The 14,830-nt window shown below is 44.7% G+C and overlaps 1 protein-coding gene across 1 annotated transcript in view; it reads left to right on the top strand.

Annotated features, from left to right (window-relative positions):
• Positions 1 to 14,830, top strand: part of SPAG16 (sperm associated antigen 16) — a 464,997-nt gene that overhangs the window by 66,279 nt on the left and 383,888 nt on the right. Inside the window, exon 10 of the mRNA XM_048484850.1 lies at positions 661 to 791. Coding sequence (XP_048340807.1) covers positions 661 to 791 — 131 coding nt within the window. The remainder of the gene's footprint in view (positions 1 to 660; positions 792 to 14,830) is intronic.

The following is a 14,830-nucleotide window of genomic DNA, read 5'->3' as shown; positions in this document are numbered from 1 at the left end:
ATGAAGTGTAGCATGTGAGTAACAATAGAGATAGCAAGGCCAATAGGTGAGGCATCTGAATAAAAGTAGTCTGGCCTTTGTTCCCTTTGATTGTTTATTGTCTGTAGTCATCCTGTGTTTATCTATATTCCACTTGCTTTCCTTTCCAACTATCAGATCCTCTGAAGATGCCAGCCACAGATGCAGCATCAGGAAAATACTAGAAAATACGGCCATACAACCGAAAGCGAGGCTAATATAAACGATGCCCATTGTAAGATGCATTCCTAACATAAACTACAAATTGAAATGTTGCTTTGAAATTTCTCATACAAAATTTTGCAAAATTGGAAGTGCACCAAAATGTCTCATATTCTTGAGCATGGTGTCTCCAGATTTTTCAGAAGTAAACGCTTGTCTGTGTAATGTATAAATGCAATTACTTACAAGAGATGTCAAAAAGTCTAACGAGGAGGAGGAGCAGGAGGAGGAGCCCTAACCTGGAAGTCCCAGGATAGCCTGATCAGATCTTGGAAGCTAAGCTGGGTTGACTCTGGTTAGTACTTGGATGAAAGACCTCCAAGGAACTCCACGTTGCTGACACCTTTTGTTGACATCAGTGTGTTTTTCAGTAAGTATTTATTTCAAGAACTGACATGTACGTCTACTGTTTTATTCTAGGATTCCATGTTTCCTGAAGATATTCAAGTGAACCCTTACCTCGCTCATGCCAAAGAGTGTGTGCGGCCACTGAACTCTGGAGTGTACCGGCTGAGCAATACTTTGAAAGTGCATGATCTGGCAGTGAGCAGGTAGGAGAACTCTAGAATTGCCAACTAATTCTCTGTATAATTATGGCATTTTACTTTTTTTAGTGAACATGGAGAATGATGGTACTTTTGCCAGATTTTAAAGCTTAAACAATCCCTGTGTTTCTTACTGCTGTAACATAAAAATGAACAAATGTGTCGGGCCCCATGAAACAGGGATAGGACAGCTGGCCTCATAGAGGAGGACCAAACTGTGCCAGGCTTCATAACAGATGTCACAAAGGGCAGAAATTCACATCCAGTCTGTCTCCTCCAAATTCCCATCCCTCATGTTTAAAATATGAAGGGACAGTCCCCGATTGCAGTTATGGCCATTTCCGCATGGCTAAATTGTACCTGTGCACCACCATTTTTTAAAAACCTGGGTCTATTTTATCCCAGGGTGTCCGTCTGCACGGCTGCCCATTTTTTTGAAGGAATCCATTGAAGACCGGGAGGAAATACTCCAACTTCTTTCACACAAGCCCGGGACTTCTGTATTTGCTTCGAAAGCATATCTGAGCATGCCCAGTGTCCCGTGTTCTGATTGACTGTTGTTTTTTGAGTGGCAGCTTGAATGAACATCAGGCGGGAAGATCAGGCGGGGAGATCAGGAAAAATAAACCAGTCCTGCTCCCAATTGGTTTTTGCATGGTAGCAGGCACAAGCAGGGTCACACTGGGATTTTTTAAAAGAACCTCCAAATTGGCGATTTTTGAAAATCCCGGGGTAAGGGAAATATTGTGGGGCAACACCAGGGCAGGCCTGTTTTAGCATCGGGAACCATGCAGAATTCTCAGCTGCACAGGGTATTTTTCTTGCTCAACCCAGGATATTTTGACTATGCAGAAATGGCCTATGAGGATCTACGGAGTCTGGGAAATTTGGGCTTGGAGGACGTGCACCCGAAATCGCACGTGCTCTGAGTTCAGTTCTGCACTCCTTTGAAGTCCCAGGCCAAAGCTAAAGAAGCATCAAGCCTCCAAGCTGCTCTCTTGCTGCTAACAGTCCATGGCAGCCTGAGGCCAGGGGGCACGTGTGGTCCCAGACTTTGGGGGACCTGAGTGACAGGCAGAAGATGGTTTCTGCTCTCTGTTACTTCCCTGCACACTTGTGGGGCCTCAAACATTGGTCGAAACTCTCTTCTGGTTTGGGCTCATCGTTTAGTGGAGGATGACAGAAGAAGGGGCGTTTATCAAAGGTCTTGGATCTCTTGCAGGCAGACAAGTGGATCTGGAGGAACTGCTCTCCTCTGGAAGACTCTGTGTCTTCTTACTGCTCTCTTCCCTTTCCTCCTCTGCTTCTCCCTTGTAAGCTCCCCCCCCCCCCCCAATATTTGGAGTCAGGGTTTAGAAGGTGAAGTTCTTGCCAGTCTGTGATAAGGGGAGGGTGGGGGCGGAGATGGAAGTGGAAGTGGAGGAGCAGCCGCATCACAGCCTCCCGCCGGCCCTGACATTTTGAATGGGGTTGGAAGTGGGCGGCGGCCTCTCTGCTGTATCCAGTCAAAAGGGGACGATAGCAGAGAAGCCACGCCCTTTCTCTCATTGAAAACATAAAACCCAACAGTTACACAGATCTGCCTCCAGCCCTAATTGGAAGTCACGGTTCCATTAATACTGGGGCCAGCTTCGAATAATTGCCAGGTTAGATCTGTTCAAAGGGAGATACGGATCGATAATCTCCTTTGCATGGAGCTTCCTCAGCTACTGTGTTCTTTGTTGTGGTCTGTGTGCTGATTCACCTCTGGATCGTGGCATGTGCACAAGAGATTCCTTTCAGAATCTTCTGTAGTTGCGCTAAGATCACATTTAGCACCAACTTCATCCCCCCTGTGGAGAGGCATTACTACGTGTCAAAGTGCTGACCACAAGCACAGCAATCGCATTGTGGAGAACATTCTTTCGTGGGACTGTGAGCAAAACTTTCTCTCATTTCCTTCCTTCCTTCCTTCCTTCCTTCCTTCCTTCCTTCCTTCCTTCCTTCCTTCCTTCCTTCCTTCCTTCCTTCCTTCCTTCCTTCCTTCCTTCCTTCCTTCCTTCCTTCCTTCCTTCCTTCCTTCCTTCCTTCCTTCCTTCCTTCCTTCCTTCCTTCCTTCCTTCCTTCCTTCCTTCCTTCCTTCCTTCCTTCCTTCCTTCCTTCCTTCCTTCCTTCCTCACGTAGTTGCTTTGCACAGAGAACATGTGGATGAAGAACAGGTGATATTTTCCAGCTGATCTTCTGTGCAGACATACAACCTGTTCTCTTTTCCTGCAGCACATTCTCCACTTCTTGATGGGTCATCTGAGGAAAGAACTAATGGGAGGTGTTGCTGTGCCCCATGTGTAGCATTCCCTTCCTCAAAGGGGCCAAAAGCTCTTTGTGTAGCACTGGAAGTCCCAGGGACACTCTGTGCAGGCCAAGATCTGACAGGTGCAACTGCACAGATGGCTGTTTGAAGAACATCCGCTAAAGGCAAGCAACTTGAGCTGAAGACATTTTTGCAGACTGGCCGTCAGCCGGCAACATCTGCTATCTCTTATGCCTTTCCCTGAGCCCATTTCTCCTCCCTTTTTTGGGCTGACCCCAGAGCCTGAAGTAAAATTCCATAGAACTCAACAACTAGATCACCCTGATGTGATTTTTAATCATCTTCCATGTACATAACTTTTTTGAAACCTACATGGCAGCCTGCAGTGGCGCTTGAACTGGTGCTAATTTTTCTCCTGTTTTCTAGACTTGCCGTTCTATTATGGCAATTAATACATATATATATAAACAGTAAGAAAACAATTTATAAAGAAAACATATGTTCTTTTTACAGCCCCATTTACTGATTTGGTGTCCAGTGTTGCTGACTGTGTGATTTTAGTTTCCTTTCCATTATTGTCATTCAAGGCTATGTTTGGTTTTGAGAGACCTCTGGAAAATGCACTCCTTCACCTTCCTGTGTTTATTTCATGAAGATTCTTTGGGATAATACTAGATATTCAGCCACTTATGATAAGCCTATTCCCAGTGTGATCATACATTTGACTGGGTGGCATATATTTCAATCATGACACTTTTGATATATTGATATATTTGTAAATGAATGCTCTATCCCATTAATTCATACATAATTAATTTATGTATTACAATATTCATGTATCTGTTAAAATAACAGTTTGATGTTTGAAGATGAGAACTACAATTGAGGTGTCTTAAAAACTATGTGGCCACCAAACTGTCTAGATCCTTATCAAAATGTTTTTGCACGGTATCATGGAAATGGCAGTTCCTTACTTTCGCTGTACCCATGAAAATCTTATTATCCTACTAAGAAAGGGGTCCTCTTGCAGTGAGCAATTTCTGGCAGACATCTTGCATGCAGAAAATGAAAAGAAAAGACAGTTGTCTTGATCAGGGGGAAAATTGTAGATGAATTTTCCAGCTCTTCATGGTGCACCTATGAAACATTGGAAGTCTTTGCTCAGGTTATTTCTATTTTGTGAATCTTGTGATTGTTTCTACATATGATAGATTCCACCAATTTTGCAGGCAGTACATTCGCTGGTACCTAATCTAAAGGATGCATCTGGCTGCACATGTGCAAGTAGTAATTCTGTTCTTGACCTTAAAACTGGCGCTACACATTATGCAGCTCACACTATTGATTTGGTATTTTGTTCTGGACAGCAGAAATGTGATCTGAGGATGGTGGAACTGATGACAGTTCATTTGCCACGGACAGATCACTACTTGTTTGGGTTTAGACTTATGGGGTACCAATACTCTGTAGGGGAAGTATTAAAGTATTAAATCTGCCCACAGAGCCAGATGAATCAAATGGCTTTCTGATGGCTCTAAGACAGGAGTGTCCAACTCTGGTGCTTCAGATGTTCATGGACTACAATTCCCATCAGCCCCTGCTGGCATGGCCATGCTTTTGTTGATGCATTGGTTGGCCTCCGGAATGAGGAATTGATTGGAACAGTTGCTCCAAGGCCCAAATGTTCCATACTTGGTCCAGGTGATTTAATGGGTGATGGCTGGACGCTGCCAGGCTTTTCTGAATGAGGCGGACTGTTTCAATCCCTTCCAGTCTGGATTTGGACCCGGCTGTGGGGCTGAAGTAGCCTTGGTCACTCTGGTGGATGGCTAGCCCCAGCGGACCACAGTGGAGAGTGACTCTGTTGATTCCCCTGGACCTCACAGCAGCTTTCAGTACCATCAATGATGGTATCTTTTCGGACCATCTACCTGGGATGGCATCGGGAGGCATTGTTTTAAGGTCATTTTAATGACTCGATCATGGGAGAAGTAGCAAATGAATTTCAACCGAGAAAAATGCAATTTAGGTAGGAAAAATCAAATGCATGTTATGGAATGGAGGAAACTTGTCTTGGCAGTAGTATGTTCAAAAAGGATCTAGGGGTCTTAGTAGGCCAAACACTCAATATGAGTCAGCAAAGTGATGTGGTAGACAAAAAAGCAAATGCAATCTCGGGCTGTGTCCACAGGAGCATAGTGTCCAGATGCTATGAAGTGATGGTATTGTTTTACTGTGCTCTGATTAGACTTCACCTAGAGTATTGTGTTCAGTTTTTGGCACCATAGTTTAAGAAGTATGTGGACAAGCTGGAACGTGTCCAGTGGAAGGCAGCAAAGAGAATGAAGAGCCTGGAGACCATGTCCTATGAGGAAAGGTTGAAGGAGTTGTGTATATTTAGTCTGGAGAAGTTGTTCAAGAACTTGAAGGGCTGTTGTGTAGCAGCTGGTGCAGAGTTGTTCAGTGTTGCCCCAGAAGGTCACACTGGAAGCAGTGGGTCAAAATTAAATCAAAAGAGTTTTCGGCTAAACATTTTGAACGCTTCATGACTGTTCACACGGTTCCTCAGAGGAACAGGCTTCCTTGGGAAGTGGCGGGCCTCCTCCTTAGTCGGTTCTGAAGCAGAGGCTGGTTAACCACAAGGCAGATTCTGTGAATGTAGGCAGATCATGAGAGGGAGGGCAGGAAGGGTTGTGTCCGAGCTTGGCTCTCATGACGCTTTCTTACATGCCCAGAGTAATGCTGATTGACCTTTTCGGGGTCAGGAAAGAATTTTCCTCTAGGTCAGACTGGCTAGGGATCCTGGAGGGGTTTAGGGGGGCATTGAGCCTTCTGGGCATTGAGCCAGGCTCATTGGGAGTGGTGGGGAAGTAGTTCTGAATTTCTGTTTGGACTGGGTGACTCTGGAAGTTCCTTCCAACTCTATGGGAGTAAACATGCTTTCTTTTTGACTTGCAAAAATTAGTTATGGATTATGCAAAAATTAGTTATGGATTATGCAAGCATATATTTGGCCATAAACTGCAACAGAAAGCTGAAAAATATAACTTAACGTATAACTTATTTGCCAAGTTATGATGAGGCCATGATCCTTGAGTACATGGCTACTACATAGGTGGTAGAAAGCTTGGTACAGTATTTGACTAGGACAGTGAACAGCCATCATCAAGGAATCTGGTGTGGGGGTGCACCTGGTGTGTAAATGAGAAGTTTGATTAAGGTAAGTTGTCTTTGCAACTAATGCTCGATTAAAGTACAAGCACTTTAAGGTACAAGCAATATAAAAATGCATTTTGCTGAACAGAAGGTCCTCTGACTTTCAAGATGCCAAGCTTCTAGCCACATGGTAGGAGTATAATTGCATTTTAAATTAATAAGATTATTCTTTGCACTCTATGAATAGATCAATGACTTTTATCTTCGAAGGCAGCTCTGAAGTTTATGTACCTGCCTGGAGTGACTTAATACTGTGAGACTGCATTGCTGCACTTTGCTGTAACAACTAAGGGGCTCTTCAAAAAGATTCCCTGATAATAACTTTTTAAAAAATCAAAGCTTCTACCAAAAGTCAGTGTCTGCGAGTTCAGAGGCTTTTCCATCTGTATCTTGTAATAATGTTATCTTCCCTGTGTGCTGCGTACATGAAGGCATCACCCTGTTTCTGTTTTACTTCAGATATTGTTGCACTGCAAAAAAGGTAATTCCAGAGACTGGAAACATTTCAGTGTTTGGCGTATCACGAATAATGTTTCCGTTTTGGCTGAGATGTGCAAACATTGTCTGTCTTGATTCGCCTAGCCATTTTGAAAACATTTAGGTAGAGCTACCCCTCCCCCCCCCACTTCAACAGACTTCTGGTACAATAAACTAGAATTGTGTTATCATTTTTATTAATTATTATTAATTATGAAATAAAAGGCTACTGCAATTTGTCAGGCTTCTGTGACAGTGGCCCCAGTCTCTTTTGGTTCAGTTTTGACCCGTTGCTTCCAGTGCAACCTTCTGGGGCAACCTGAGAGTATGCAAGTTCCAGATGATCTCCCCAACAAATATCTTCCCGTTGCTTACCCCACAGGCATGGTTTGCAGTTATCGATCTTAAGGATGCCTACTTTCACATTGCTATTCATGAACAGTGTCATAGGTATCTTAGATTCTGCTGTAGGGATCACCTCTATAATTATATTGTCCTCCCATTTGGTCTGGCCTCTGCCCCAAGGACCTTCGTTAAGTGCATGGCTGTGATAGCATTCCTAGCAGAGATAGGATGCACTATTTTTTCCTACCTTGATGATTGGCTCTTACCTCAATGATTGGCTATTTTTTCCTACCTCAATGATTGGCTCTATAAGATTCTTCCCAGCGTAGAAATGTTCACTTCAAAAATGATCACACCCCCACACCCCCGATACAACCTGTTCAAGAAGAAGACAAATTCCCTTGGGTGTATGTATGGCTTGGAAGACTGAAATTAATTTTCTTGAGCACATTTTACCTGCTGGATATTTCCCAGAAGAATTCTTTCCCAGTTTGTCATTTTGAGAATGTCATTCTTAAGCCTTCAAAATAATCTTCCTGGAGATGGTCAACATTATGTCTTTCACTATCTAAGTACATTAGCTGGGGGGGGGGTTTGAGGATAATTCTTGAGGCAAATATCCTCCTTGGCAAAATGCCATACATTCTTGTATAGGTGACAGGATTTACCACTGTCAGAAATCCACGTAGACGTATTAAACCACTGTTTTTAAAACTAAGTCTAATAAGAGTATTCAGGCTCTTCTACAGGAGACAAGTTACTGCTCTCAATGCTGTTACATCAAATTAGAACAGCTACAGCTAGAAACAGGCCTTTGTAGTCCCTAGTTCTGGCAAATGTACTTGTTGAAGTAAGGAGATTTTTGTCTCAGCCGCCTTCATAAGACTCTAGAAAAACAATGTTGGTTACCATAACTGTTGTTTGGTGGTCTTCTGTGCAGGCACACATGGGACTGCGCCTGAAAATTTTAGAGCCTTATGTTGTTTATTGGGTGCTCCCCTCCCCCAGTCAAACTCTTCTTCTTCATCATCAAGGAGATCTTAAAGGAGTACAAGAATAAATAATAGCCTTAAAAGCATTAATTAAAAGGCATGCTTTTAAAAGATCGAAAAGAGTGAGTAGATCAAGAAAATAATCAGTACAGCAGTACATACAGAAGGATTGGAGCACCTTCCTTATGAGGAGAGGCTGCAGCATTTGGGACTCTTTAGTTTGGAGAGGAGGTGTCTGAGGGGGGATATGATTGAAGTCTATAAAATTATGCATGGGATAGAAAATGTTGACAGAGAGAAATTTTTCTCTCTTTCTCACAGTACTAGAACCAGGGGGCATCCGTTGAAAATGCTGGGGGGAAGAATTAGGACTAATAAAAGGAAACACTTCTTCACACAACGTGTGATTGGTGTTTGGAATATGCTGCCACAGGAGGTGGTGATGGCCACTAACCTGGATAGCTTTAAAAAGGGCTTGGACAGATTTATGGAGGAGAAGTAGGTCTATGGCTACCAATCTTGATCCTCCTTGATATGAGATTGCAAATGCCTTAGCAGACCAGCTGCTCAGGAGCAGCAGAAGGCCATTGCTTTCACATCCTGCACGTGAGCTCCCAAAGGCACCTGGTGGGCCACTGCAAGTAGCAGAGTGCTGGACTAGATGGACTCTAGCCTGATCCAGCAGGCTAGTTCTTATGTTTCTTATTTCAAAAGCTAAATATCTAAGCATATAAAACAAGAACTATTTTATTCAGACTTTTGTATTTTACAGGTCAGTTATGCTATGTCTGCATTCATATATATCTATGTTTTATAAAACATTGCCGTTCTTAATTACGTCTAAATGTGTAAATTACCTCTGGACTGTGTCTGTGAAATAATTCTTTGAACCTGATAGTATATGCTTACTTTGCTTCCAACATGCTTCTGTGTTGATTATTACTTTGCTTCCAACATGCTTCTGTGTTGATTATTTTCGTTATATTCTCAGGGTTTTTTGCTGTGATTTAAAAGTGTGCCTTTTAATTACTACCAGGGGCGTAGGTATAGATTTTTATGGGGGGGGGGTTGGGGGGCCACGCCTCCCCAAGCCCCGTCCCCGGCCTCAGTGCATATAAAAGCAGCTCTCCGAGACCAGGGACGGTCTCCCAGGGTCTCCCTGCCCCACCCTGCCCCGCCCCGCCCCGCCCCACCCCCCACTGGCAGGACTCCCAGTCGGCAGCTGGCAGTCCCTTCTGCCCTCCCCTCTGGGCAGAGGCATAGCTAGAGAAAATGGAGCCTGGTGCAAAATCTGAGTTTTGAAACCCCCCCCCCCCACCATGTGCGCCCGCTGTGATGGTGGAATCCACTCCCAAACAACATCACTTTCAATCATGTTTAAACTAGGGAGCCCAGATTCTCCTTTTAAATCCACCTTAAAGGGAGAATCTGGGGTCCCCAGTTTAAACAACATTGAAAGTGATGCTGTTTTGGGGTGGATTCTCCCCCACCCTGAAACAGCATCACTTTCAATGTTTAAACTGGGGACCTCAGATTCTCCCTTTAAATCCATGCCGAAGGGGGTGGATTTAAAAGGAGAATCTGGGGAAATTTGGGGGGGTGCAAATTGTTGGGGGGTGCAAATTGTTAATCTAGCAGCACCTAAATTTGGGGGGTGCAAATTGTTAATCTAGCAGCACCTAACAGCAGTCAGGGATGCAATTGTTAATCTAGCAGCACCTAACTTTCAGGGTATCTTTAGGAGACTCTCCTGTTGATACCACCCAGGTTTGGTGACGTTTGTTTCAGGGGAGTCCAAAGTTATGGACCTTCAAAAGTGTAGCCCCCATCTTCTATTGTGGTTGGGGGCACCCCCTTTGAGAGTCCATAACTTTGGATCCCCTGAACCAAACCTCACCAAACCCAGTTGGTATCAACAGGAGAGTCTCCAAATAAATCCCTGAAATTTTGGTGGTGCTAGCCTAAAAACTGCGCCCCTTGCAGGCCAAAAACAAAAAAACCCCACTACACATTACAAAAAAACACAAATGGGGGCGGAGCTTCGGACATCTAATGGGGGGGTTGAACCCGAGGACCACCCCTTACCTGTGTCCTTGATTACTACTTTTTTTGGGGGGGTTGTATTTTTTTCAGATTCCCTTGGTGAAACAAGTAAGGGGGCTCAGTGCTGAATTGAGATTAGTTCTCCAACTGCGCTGTCTCTTGTTGTTTGCCCCATACTCTAGAGGGTGGACCCCATGACATTACACCCTATTGAGGCCTGTCTCCTCTCCAAACTCTGCTGTACTTAGACTCCACCTCCAAATCTCCAGGAATTTCCCAGTACATAATTGGCAAGCCTGTGCAGGCTCCTCATGTGTGGGGATCATGTGACTAAGGGCCTGTGGAACCCAAGACAGGGGGAAACCTTGTTCATAGAATAATCGAGTTGAAAGGAACCACAAGGGCCATCAAGTCCAACCCCCTGCTCTGCAGGAACACACAATCAAGCACCGATAATGATCCATAAATGGAATTGCATTTGATTTGCTGCATTAGGCTGGGCAACTATTTTGGTGTTTTGGGCCCACATTTGAACTTTATCATTTGCTCCAGTGTTGCCTTGAAGAATTCAGATCAAGTAGAAGATGATGCTGTAGAGGAATATAAATGTGGAGGCCACAAAAGCGAGTCTCTCCCCCGCTCCCCTCCCCGCCCTGCCCCAATGTCTGAGGACATGCACTGCCCATATCAATTAGGCACGGGGAAAACAAGTTGCCCTTCAAACTGCCAGATATTTTTTTTAATCCCATACCTTGCAGTTTTATATCTTTGGCTTCTAATTTCAAAACTGTTCTGTATGCCCCAGAGGTGCTTCTACATTGGTTTATATATTCCAATTCAAATTTGCTTACGGCAACACTCTAACGTGGGCATGTTTTAAAGTCTGTCCTTTGGAAAGATGTTGCTTGTGAAGATTGCTAGCATATGCAATGTGACAAGAATGTTTGTTGGTTGAAGCTTCTACCTGGGAATAGATATGCTGCGCAAGGCTGTCAGCAGAAGCACCAGCTTCACTTCCTGACATCTGTCAGCAGCTCTGGACCCAGCTGGCGGGTGGGGGGGGGCATGGTGGAGAGGGTGGTGGAGAGGCAGGCCGCAAAGACCGCCTGGGGCAACTTGGGTTGGCGCCAAAAAAAGTGCAGCTAGAGAACAGGGAGGGCTGGGCGTGATGGAGAAAGGGCAGGAGAAAGTAGCGGAGCAGAGGGCCAGAGTGGTCGCCTGGAAATGGGAATGAGTGGGAGACAAAGTGAAAGGTCAGGCAAGAAGGAAGAGAGGGGGGACGTGAGCAACGGAGCATGAAGGCCCCAGTGACAAGAGGGAATGATGGTGGAGAAAAGAGAAGGCAGGAAGAGCCTGCTCCTTAGCTGAGACGAAGAAGCAGCCAGCATAGGAAGGCTGCCTAGAAATGTCCGTGGTGTGCCGGCAATTCTAAACAGGTTCCAGTAAATTGTCTTGGGTTTACATTTCCATCTGGAGACAGGCTTGTGTGTGTGACTGTGGTGGGAACCTGTAATGTGCCTCTCTGTAGGGATGACAGACGTCCATTTGAAGTAGTGACACCCACTAGGAGCAATACATTCAGCATACATATTCCCAACATTTTCCGAATGACAATAGAAAAGTCTGCATCCTACAAAGGTAGGCAAATGATCTTTCCAATGGGTGGGTGAGATGGGTGTAGAAAGGTTTGTTTGGTTCCTACTTGAAGGAACAACATCACCCGGAAGAGTTTAAAAGTTTAACCTCCTCCTTCCTGGCAGTACCCAACACCCAATCAAGTTGACGCTGTACTCTGGAAGGATTGAAGTCGTTGGTAAAGGCCTGCAGGAGTTTCGTTAGCATCCTCACCAGTGAGAAAACCTATCCGTTTTAGTTGTGTCTTGGCCTACCTCTCAGGAAAAGCAGTTGGGTAATCTGCTTCTATTACCGCTAGATTCGAGTCCATAAACCCCATTTTAAGCAGTGAATTCCAGTACCTGATGAAGACAGCTCGGTTCTTACCCCCAAATCCTACAGGTCTCTAAGGGTGCTGCTGGACGTGAATCTTGGTGTCCTCAAAGATTCACTTTTTAAAATGGGTTTATACAGAACTTGGGACAACCTGGGTTTGATTTTGTAAATTACTCAACTGTTCATTTATTGGCATTTATTAAGAGATTTCTATCCCATCGATCCTTTGTTCCAACAGTTTGATGAGGAAAACTAAGTGGGAGCTTGAATTCGTGGGGTCCTGGCCATGAACGAATATGCAGATAGGAAACTGGGACTACAAACTCATGGACTACAATTCCCCCCAGAAACTGAGGCCAGAGACTAACTGGCTACCAGTGAAGCTGTTTAGGGACTGGTCTGCCCTTGACCCCAGGAAAATGGGGCCGAGCTATGTCAGGCTAGCCAGGTCCCTCTGATCAAGGCCGGGGCAGAGGATCGTGGAATGAGCAAGAGCCGCTGGGAGCAGCAGCCGCCGCCTAGCAGAGAGACAAAGGGTTGACATTTCTACTCCTTGGCTAGGCTGCTGCCCTTGGCCTCACTTCTTTGTCGGTTTCCCCCGACCTGCCCAGGTCCCAGCTGGAATGGGGACTCCACCAGCTTTGGAAAGCTCCAACCCCCCTGCTTACTGCTAGTAAGCGGATGTTCGTGATGTGGAAAGGCTCAGCGGAGCAGTTCCATGGCATGAGTGCACCTGAAGGTGGTTGGGCCCTTGGAAGAGGGATCTGCCTTGAGAATGGCTTCATTGGGACCTGAACATCCTGTGGGCTCATTTGGCAGCGAACCTATGGGACCTGTGTTTGAGATTCTTATTGACACTTGTGCACTTCTGAGTTCTGTTGGGGGAATTACACGGCCACCCCCATATGCTACCTTGTTTTTGACATCACATTCATAAAAATGATGAGAAATGGTGAAAAGAAGTTTGGGATTAGGTTTGGGGTTAGCAGTATTTATAACATGAGTTCCTTAAAAATCCAGATCTCTGAAGACCAAAAAATATGTCTGGCTCCTAAATTTGAGGGCTAGCTGATAGATCCAAAGAACATTTGTCAAAGCCTGACTTAATTAATTCAGTAAAGATGTCAAATTTGTGTTATGAAAAAGGGTAATTTTCAGAGCCTTTGTTGTCTTGTTTTATGCCCTTTTACTGAAAAATTAGGGCATGTTCATCCCGTTTCATATTGCCTCTCTTCTCATTATCAGTCTTTTGTACTAACACCATGACATCTCTTGCCTGTAGGTTGCTCTTAGCCTGCGGAAAATACAAAATAAAAATAATTACAGCTTCCCATTAGCAATGTAGTTAGTCTACTTCAGACTGAATGAAAGGAGAGCCATTAAATGGAGTTGCAAGCAGACCTCCCAAAGCAATCAGGACTCAGTAATGTTCTGTTGAAAAGAGGCATTGAAATGTTGGGCTGGCAGTCGCGGTCAGCCGTCTCCTGTGACAGCTCTCTCTCTCTCTCTCTCTCTTGTTCTGACTGTTGAGTCGGCATGTCAGTCATTTAGCATCTCTGATTCTTTCTTGTTATTAATGTAAATTAAGCAAGAATGTAATGCGTAAGCAGTTTAGGTTAGACCGGTCAGTGTTGTAAAATCTGCAAGTCCCATGAAGGCTTTTTTTGAACATCGGGATGACTATCTAAATCATGGCAGTGGTGGGATTCAGCAGGTTCACGCCACTTTGGCAGAACCGGTTGTTAAAATGGTGCTTGTGAACAATCCCTTGTTAAATTACTTGAATCCCGTCACTGGATCAGGGGTGTCCAACTCTGGTGCTTCAGATGTTCGTGGACTACAATTCCCATCAGCCCCTGTTGGCATGGCCAGTTGGCATGGACAAATGGCCAGTTGGCCATGCCAGCAGGGGCTGATGGGAATTGTAGTCCATAACATCTGGAGTGCCAAAGGTTCGCCCCCACGGACTTAGGGTGTGTTTTTAAGTTGTTTTCTTGTTGTCCAGTCACATCAGACTGACGGTGACCCCCAGTGGGGTTTTCAAAGCAAGGGATGTTTATAGGTGGGTTGCCATTGTCTGCTTCCACAGGCTGCTGTGGGTCATATTTTGACACATTGCTCCCATCTTCTGCCCACTAGATGATTAAGAAAGCCACACAAGACCAATGAAATAAGCACAGTCTATGACACTTGAATACATTTTATGTTTTCTGCTCCTCTGAAAATGGACGTGGGGATAGACCTGGTCCTTGAAATGCAAAAAGTGGTCCAGATTGTCATACATAGTTTGTGCCCTCATATCTAGGACAGACACTGCATTTCAGGCCCTCTTGAAAATGGCTGCAGAGGTCAAGCAGGGAGCTATTATTGGAATAGTGTCCTAACAATGGCCTGACACTAAATTCTCAAAAATCTAAGATTGTCGTGTTTTCAAGATCTTAGAAGCCCTCTTGATGGCTGTTAGGAGGCCACCAGTTGAAACGGATCAAATGTTTTAAATATCTGGGCCTGCACCTTTACTATAGAGGAGCTTGGGCTAGTCACAGAGACCATGCGATTACAAATTGCATGGCCAGCGGCTATCATGCATTTCTTCTATAATAAGGGCAAACAATATGTACCTGTGGTGCTTGAAGTCTTCAATGCCAGTGGGGCTGCCTTCTGAATTTGACAGATGTTGATTTTGTCAATTCGAAGATGTTTCAAGTGCTGCCCTAGTGTTTTTGGAATGG

Source organism: Sphaerodactylus townsendi, linkage group LG02 (genome assembly GCF_021028975.2).
Source record: "Sphaerodactylus townsendi isolate TG3544 linkage group LG02, MPM_Stown_v2.3, whole genome shotgun sequence".
Classification (NCBI taxonomy): domain Eukaryota; kingdom Metazoa; phylum Chordata; class Lepidosauria; order Squamata; family Sphaerodactylidae; genus Sphaerodactylus; species Sphaerodactylus townsendi.
The sequence above is the reverse complement of the archived record's forward strand: the minus strand, read 5'-3'. Positions and strand labels throughout refer to the sequence as shown.